This window comes from Geospiza fortis, unplaced genomic scaffold, assembly GCF_000277835.1.
Source record: "Geospiza fortis unplaced genomic scaffold, GeoFor_1.0 scaffold524, whole genome shotgun sequence".
Classification (NCBI taxonomy): Eukaryota; Metazoa; Chordata; class Aves; order Passeriformes; family Thraupidae; genus Geospiza; species Geospiza fortis.
The window spans coordinates 1532317-1539959 of record NW_005054437.1 but is presented as its reverse complement, the minus strand read 5'-3'; the positions used below and the strand labels follow the sequence as shown (position 1 = coordinate 1539959).

The following is a 7643-nucleotide window of genomic DNA, read 5'->3' as shown; positions in this document are numbered from 1 at the left end:
GCTCGCCCGCACCAGCACCGATGTCACTTGGGCTCGCTGTAGGAACTGACCTCCCCCATGGAATAAGGAGGCAAATGATGTCTGTAGTCTCGCAAAGGGCCCTGGTAGATTTGTGGGTATTTTCTGTAGCTCAGTGAAAACTGGCAGTACAAGCCCAAGGCGCTAGACAATAACGTAACCTTCCCAAAGTTCCTGCAGGACCTTTGATAGAGGAAGGGACATGATTTCTTTTGTTAATCAGAGGCAAAAAGATGAGAAGGAACAGATGCGATGCCACAGGTAAATTAAATTTACCTGTGTTTTTTAATGTACCTACCAACTTCACTATTACATTGTCCCCTCAACAATCGATACCTTTGCATTAATGTGACAGCTGTGATTGCATTACCTATGCTTTAGCTGCATGTAACACATACAGAAGAGTGAAACCAGCTTCCCTGCAGCCTGGTTCATGATGAGGTAAATGTCATTATGCCCGTCTGCTTTCATATCTTGTACCTGCATTGCCAGAGGGATCTGGGAAATGAATCTTCCTCTGCTGGGACTTGACATGCTTGTCTTTTTATTATATTTAAAGCTCTCTCTGTGACAAGCTCAAAGAGATTTTTTGCTCCAGGAAGAAACAAACAATATTTGAACATAAGCTGCCACAGCTTCTCGCTTGATGTTTTAAAAATTGTTTGAATTACAGAGTTTAAATGCAGTATAACATAAATTCTTTGAAGTACAAGAGCTTACACATCTGTTTCATACCCACTCAGCAGCCTGTTGAATGTTACACTGGTGGATTTGTCATGCTTTATCTGGCATCTGTGTGTCCTGAGAAGGAGACCCCAGTCATCTCAACACATGGGTTTTGTCTGAAAATTTGTCATAAAGGTTCTTTCAGTCTGGAGACAAGAACCATACATTGCCCAGAAAACAGCTTTTCTTTCAACAGTCCTCATAGAGGAATTGTAATTGCTGAAGGTCTAAATGTTTTTCATAAGATTATCAGAAGTAATACTAAATGGGCAATGAATAGCTAGAGTGCCCTACAATTTCAGGGAAATACTTATGCCCCAAACACACTTTTTGTATGTTTACAGTTTTTCAGTAGCAGGTTTTCTGTATAGTGTACAAAGCCCCAAACAACCTGCTGGGACTGGACGTGCTCTGAGCAGGAGGTTGGACCTGAGACCTCCAGAGGCCCCTTACAAGCCATGTGACTGATTAATAGGAACAAATTGTCCTCTCCTCTCGCTGCTGAAGTCAATGAAATTAAACTACCATAGATAAAACACATCTCAGAACATCAGTTTGCAAAACACTTTTGAATCATTCTGGATGAAAACACACTACATGAATGCAAGCTGTCATGCTTGGATTACTGTTTAAATAGGCAGCACTTATCTCAGTCTTTCCATTCATGGCAGTGAGATCCTATATAATGCAACATTACATTGCTGGCTAGAGGGAGAAAGCTCAGTTACCAGTTTTTCTTGGTATTAGGCATAGACAGGATGCATCTCTTGAGGGGGACCAACAGAACCTTTAACATGTGAATCAGAATAGAGAAGGTAATTTTGAAATCAATATGCCAGTTTTATGCCCAGGGCAAAGTTGTTTCTGTAACTATTTGACTGAGGACCAGTGGTAATGACCCACAAGTGAGGTGAGTTTGGTCTGTGGACAGGCAGGGCACATAGCTTGCTTTGAATGTGGGATCAGAGCCCTGTGCCTGAAGTGCTGAGCAGGGAAGGATGTCAGAGTACACTACAAACCATAAAGTTGTGAACCTGAGTGTGAAACTGAAAATAATTAAGCAAAATTAAGGCCAGAGCTTAACAGCGCTGCAAGACAGAGGTATGCCTCCTTGTTGGTGATGGCAAGTGAGGACACACTGGGCCATGAACAAAGCATGACTTCAGGGATACCAGACAATTCACTGTTAATTTGAAGTAGGCAGACCTAGTCTGAGGCTTCTTTATTACACTCAAGTGACACTTCTCACAGCCCAGTCGCGAAACCTGGAGTGTGTTCCTTGAGTACCAAGGTACTCACCTCAAATACCTTAAGGACACGGGACAGTGGTGAGGTCTTGGCTCCCTTGAGCATGAAGAAGAGGTTCAGCATGGCTCTCCCATCCTTCTCCTCGAATACAATGGTCTCTGTGGACTCTGCAGCATCAGTGGCTGCAGCTGCAGCCTCTCTCTCCTTCCTGGCATCCTCAATGAGGCTTTGGCGTCTTCCAATGAACCGTGGAGACTGAAGGCAGAACAGAAATAAATAACACTGCTCACAGAGTGGGGGAGATCAGAGGCATTCCCAGTAGCTGGATGAGATGTGACTGGTACGTGTCAGCAGAGGAAGCAGGGAAAGCCTGGACTGACTTGCCTGGCTTTGTAGAGGAAGATCTGCTAATGAGGATTGAGGTTTTAGAACTGAACTTTCAGAAATGTGAATCTTTGGTTAAAAAAAAAAAAACAAAACTGTGTAAAATATCTTTTTAGCATAACTGGAGAGTGGGCTTCTCCCCTCACGTCCCCTAGCAACAGTTTTCAATATCCTTAAAAAAAAACAAAACCCAGAAACAACCTTATGTGGTTTTCAGATGTCTGATGAACTCAAGTGGAGAGACATCAGATAAATCTGAGGTCATCTGAGAAAAGATACTTTGTGAGGGACAGGTGAAACCCATAGCTGTGGCCTGGCCAGGAAACAGGAACTGTTTGCAGGTGTATTAGCAGGGCAGCTTAGCAAAACTTCTCCCAGGCTCCAATGTGACATTTACTTTTGACATTAAGTGGATGCTTATCCATTGAAGTGTAATTGAACCCACAACCATATACCCCAGAAAATAAATTCCTCCCACTTATCTGTAGATTTGTTTTGTCTGAACAAACTCCTGCAGATTTCTGTTACTTGGAATTGAACCTAAAATGCAGCTCTGTGCCTGAGGTCATGTCAGGACACCTGTTTACATTTATAGTGAACTACGAACTATTTCAATCACTGATGTTTCTTTTGTTGTACAAATAGCCCATATACCAACTTATTTGTTCTTGGTCTTTTTACAACCAGTTTTCTATTCAGAGGCAATGCATCTGGTTCCAGTTTTCTGTGTTCAAGACCCAAACCAGATGACAAACCTCCAGAGCTTGCTAAAAGAAACCTGGCGCAGCACTGAAGAAGGACACAGAGTGGGACTGGCTGCAGTTTTCCCTGTGATTATATTGAAAAAAATTAGAACATGCTAGCTAAGCAGTGCTTTCCCTACCTTGTGAAAATTAAGAGTGTTTTCCTTTTAACAAGACAGCCTGACTGACTACTACGTTTATTTTCTCTCTGATTTTCAAAGCCCACTATCAGTAACTCATGTTTCCTGCAAGAATCCTCTTGGATGCTTCAGCGGTGTAAAGCTGACACTTTAAATGCAGCCTCAAAAACTCAGCACATCGAGGCACCAGCCCACACACCTCTATCTGCTCCTGTTTCAGTAAAGATACCCCTCCAAAATGGCATTTCCAGACCCCCCCTTTATTCCTCAGGGCACAGAAAAACACCTTATAACAAATAAGTGCATGCTGCTCCTTGTCTGAATTGGTGGTATTCGTGCCCAAAGAGAGCAGACATCTAACAAGTGACCTCAGTAACTTTAAAAATCTTGTGAGCATGTGCTCAGCTTTAAGTGTGTGTTTTCCATCAGTGCAGTGTTTTAAGCTAAGCTGGTGTTTACTTTAATGTGCCTGCAATAAGCAGGGCAAACTGTGCCCTGTGGCAGCCACAGAAAATGAGCTCCACAGCCATCCCAAGCCAGGCAGTGCTTTACCCAAGGGTGTCTTGTCACACTGTGCCCCGAGGTGCAGCAGGATTTCACTTCTGGGTTGGAGGAGGGGAGAGGAGGGAAATTAGACCCCCATATTTAGGGTGTAAACCAGGTTAAAATCCAGCTGGGTGGGGTTTAAAAAACCAGGGTTGGGTGACTGGCACCTGCACCAGGAGAAGTAGACTCAGCCAGTCCCACACATGTGCTGGAGCTGGGTGGCCCATGGCAGACCGGGTGGGGGCTTTGGTTCCTGTTCATAGCTGCATGATGGCATAGTTTAAGTGGGTAAATTGGAAAAAAATCAAAACAAAGCAGAAAAAGGCTGAATTTTGCTTGGGAGAAGAGGGCTGGGAGGAATCTGCCTGCCTGCAGCCTCCTCTGCCACCTGGAGGCTGCCTGGCTGTGTGTTCCCCACCTCACTGTCCTTAAATCTGCCCCTCACATTTATGCTCATTGGACTGTTTTCTCCTTTTGCTGGAAATTAGGAATGTGGCATATATAATAACCAAACTGATCTCTTGATAAATGCCTTCCTTTCTTCCAAAGGCACCATTATATGATATTTCTGAATTGCCTTGCAGACTCTCTCCCTGAGTGCATATCTGGCTACAGTGAGAACTGTAATTTGATTTTGCAAAGCATTTATTTGCCTAACCAGGGCCTGACTCATTCACCTCTTCTGAAGGTTAGTTTGCACCTCTTATGAAGGGTTTGTTCATTTTTCCTTCCTCGAATTTGCTGCAAGTCAAAGTGCCCAGCCTGCATATTGTTATTAAAAATTCTGTGTTCTGAGTGATTTTGTTGCTTTTTTTCCCCCCGGCTCATTATTTGCTGCAATCAGGAAGGATTGTAAAGACTGAGGATATTAATGTCCCACCCCTGCTTTCCTGGGTGCTTTTTGCTGCTTTTTTGGCTCCAATGGCTGTCTCCTGCCTGGCTCTGTAGCCAAACTCTGCCCAAGCTACAGTCTCAGGGTCTCTTGCAAAACCTATTAGCAGCAGGAAAACTTAATACATAACCAAAGATTTTTCCACGGAATTTGATGTTTGGCTGGCCCAGCTGACATGTAAAATATTTGCAGGTGTAGGGGAGTTCTGGGGTTGCAAAGGTCTGGATTTCCCCCCCAGTTTGCAGGTCCCCTGGCAAGGGAACACCTCAGAGGTGATGTGATGGTGGGTGATGGCTGTGGGGCAGATCACCCACAATCACAGTGACAACACAAGGGCCAGGGACATGCCATGTCACATACAAATGCAGAGTCATGCCTCTTGCCTGGTAGAAGGCAGGGTTGTGGAGATCTCCTGGGCTAGGTGAGAGCAAAGAGAAAAGATTTTCATGCATCCATCTCTCAGAGCGATCCTCACAGGGCAAAGTTGTAATTTTATTTGTTTTCCCTTTTCTGAAATTTTTCATTCACAAACAATCACAGGCTAAGGTTTTATGTAGCCTCCAGGCTGGAGGAGCCGCTCACCCCAAGCAGGTTGCCTCACTCTCGTCAGCCCACTTGTTGGACATGAACTCCCCTGGCCCCTATGTTCAGTGGTCCATTTTTTCATAAAACACAGAGCAGCACCCCAGAGGGTGCAATAACCAAACACTCTTCACTTCTCCAGACACTGAGCATCTCAAGTATGGATTTTACAGGTTGCCTGGAAAATATCAGATTTTCAAGGACCACTCAAGTGTTCATTATTTTGTGGGATGAAAAGGACTGCATGAGAGGGAAGCCTTCCCTGATTTCCATTTATTAGAGAAAGCAAGCTTACCTCCTTGTTTCCTAAATGTTTCCCTTCTTTTCCAGCAAACTCCACTCTCCAAAACACCTTGCTGCCAATGTAGTGGTTGATTTTAGTGAGGCAGAGCATTGCACAGGGCTAAGAGGAGAGTGGGTGAAAAAGGCAGCAGGTATAAGGGAGAGGAATGGGGAGCTCAAGAGTGACCTGCTGGAGTCACACTGCAGACACCTGCCAAACATATCTGCTACCTCACCCACCTCTATTCCTAAGGTCCCTCCTGGTGCACCCATTGCCACTGGCTGCTCTGGCTCCTGCATTGTCACCTGCTGCCTATTCACATCTTTGCCCCACAGGAGTGTCCAATATTGGGAGTCTTCAAGCTCATCCTGCCTGGCAAGGCTTCAAAGTTAAGAGCTGAAATGTCCCTACAGCAAGTCGGACGGGTTGGCCAGGCTTGGCTTTCTAAAGACACTTGACACTTCTCTCCCTTCCCTGACACATTCAGACCTGGTGTGTGCAGGAGCTTTCCCTGGGCTAAACACAGGGCTGAGAACACATCAAGGAGGACTGGGAACAGAAATGGGGGAAGGATGTTCTGGGAGATAAACTGGATACAGCAGCCATGAACAAACAAGTTAACCTGCCTGTGCCTTGTGTGCTGTCTGAAATGACAGACCCACTTTATTTATTATGCTAAAACAGGTGAAATCTCTGCAGTTTAATGCCTTGAAACCTGGAAATTAAGATCTTCAAATTGCCTTTCACAGGAGGATTCCTTGCTGTTCTTACCTTAGGTCTGTGGGTTGTTCACCTTACTTTTTGTTGAGGTGGTTTGATTATTTCAAGTTGTCACCCCCTTAAATGTTTTCATTTCACATGTATCAGTATGTAGAGAGAACTGTTGGAGTAATTTCCCTTTGCCAGCCTGGAGCCCAGACGTGCCCATGTCGGGGAAGTCCCACAAACTAAGTGTTGGTCCATCTATCCTTGCCTGTCTCTGCCTATAGCTATGGAAGAGGCTGTGGTTTTTGGAGGGGGAGGGAAAGAAGTGGGGTAGGGTTGTCTTACCATGATGGCCTCGGCTTGCTTGGAGTCCAGCTCCGACACCGCCCTGCGGAAGCCTTTGGCTGCAGAGGTGGAGATGTTCGGTGTTGGCATCTTTGCTCTTCCACGAGCTCAGCTGTCTGCTTTCCAGCTCCTTGCCAGCTTTTTATAGGGCAGGGCTGACGTCAAAGACTCTTTCAAATCTTCTCTTCCCCTGCCACCTCCCCATCACCACCTCCCTCCTTTCTCCCCCTCGGGCTGAGAGGAGGAGGGGATGTGAAGGAGAGAAACGTGTCTGTCCCATTAAATCTAATCGCTACAAAGATTGCAGACACCCTGCCTTCACAGACCAGACAATCCCCCACCTGTTCGCCTGCATCCAAAAGATTTCTTCTCTAAAAGATCCCTTCTCTCTTTTCCCCCTCCCCCTCACTTGTGGATGGAGTAAATTCTCATTACATGTTTCAGTCCGGCACATTTGCTTCCCCAGCTTGGGAGTTGCATGAAAGGATTTTGATCTGTGAAAGGATGAAATAAAAGGAAGGCAGAGATTTAGCCTTCTCCAGCCTTTTCCCCCCTTGTTTGCCTTGTCATGGAGGCAGTAAAGTAATAGGAAAATAACAGTGATTCCCGCAAGGCAGCTGCGGGACTGGATGCCGTTCTCGTGTGAGCACCTCCTGGCACTCGGCTCCTGACAACTGTGTGTCAGAATAGAGAACACAGCTGTGCCTTCCAGGGCTCCCCCACCACCTCAGAGCTTCCTTTGGCCATGTCACTCTGACAGCAGGTGGGCAGAATCTGAATCTTCAGAAATGAAAAAGGCTTTAGAGGAAATAACCTGGAAAAACCCTTGCAGTCCTGCCTTCCTAAGTGCTTTGCTCCTCTTGCAGTAATTCCTAAGGGACCAAATGCCTGAGTGCAGCTGGGACTGATAGTGTGTGACAGGTCAGACCCATGCCAGGGTCTCTGCTTTGTTGTGAGTAAAACTGGCATTTTTCTCTGATAGGATTTGCAGCAGCTGTCCCACCCAAACAAGCGCTGCAGGAATGCATGGC

The 7643-nt window shown here is 45.7% G+C and overlaps 1 protein-coding gene across 2 annotated transcripts in view; it reads right to left on the bottom strand.

Annotated features, from left to right (window-relative positions):
* TH (tyrosine hydroxylase) overlaps window positions 1-6729 on the bottom strand; it is a 17587-nt gene extending 10858 nt beyond the window's left edge. The window contains exons 1-2 of one of the 2 annotated variants that reach the window (XM_005427204.1): window positions 6613-6729; window positions 2044-2247 (exon numbers count right to left, since the gene is read on the bottom strand). In XM_005427204.1, coding sequence (XP_005427261.1) covers window positions 2044-2247; window positions 6613-6702 — 294 coding nt within the window. In that variant the 5' untranslated portion in view covers window positions 6703-6729. Of the gene's footprint in view, window positions 1-2043; window positions 2248-6552 lie in introns of both variants that reach the window. The other variant, XM_031062121.1, reaches the window with a different exon arrangement.
* Between the last annotated feature and the right edge of the window lie 914 nt (window positions 6730-7643).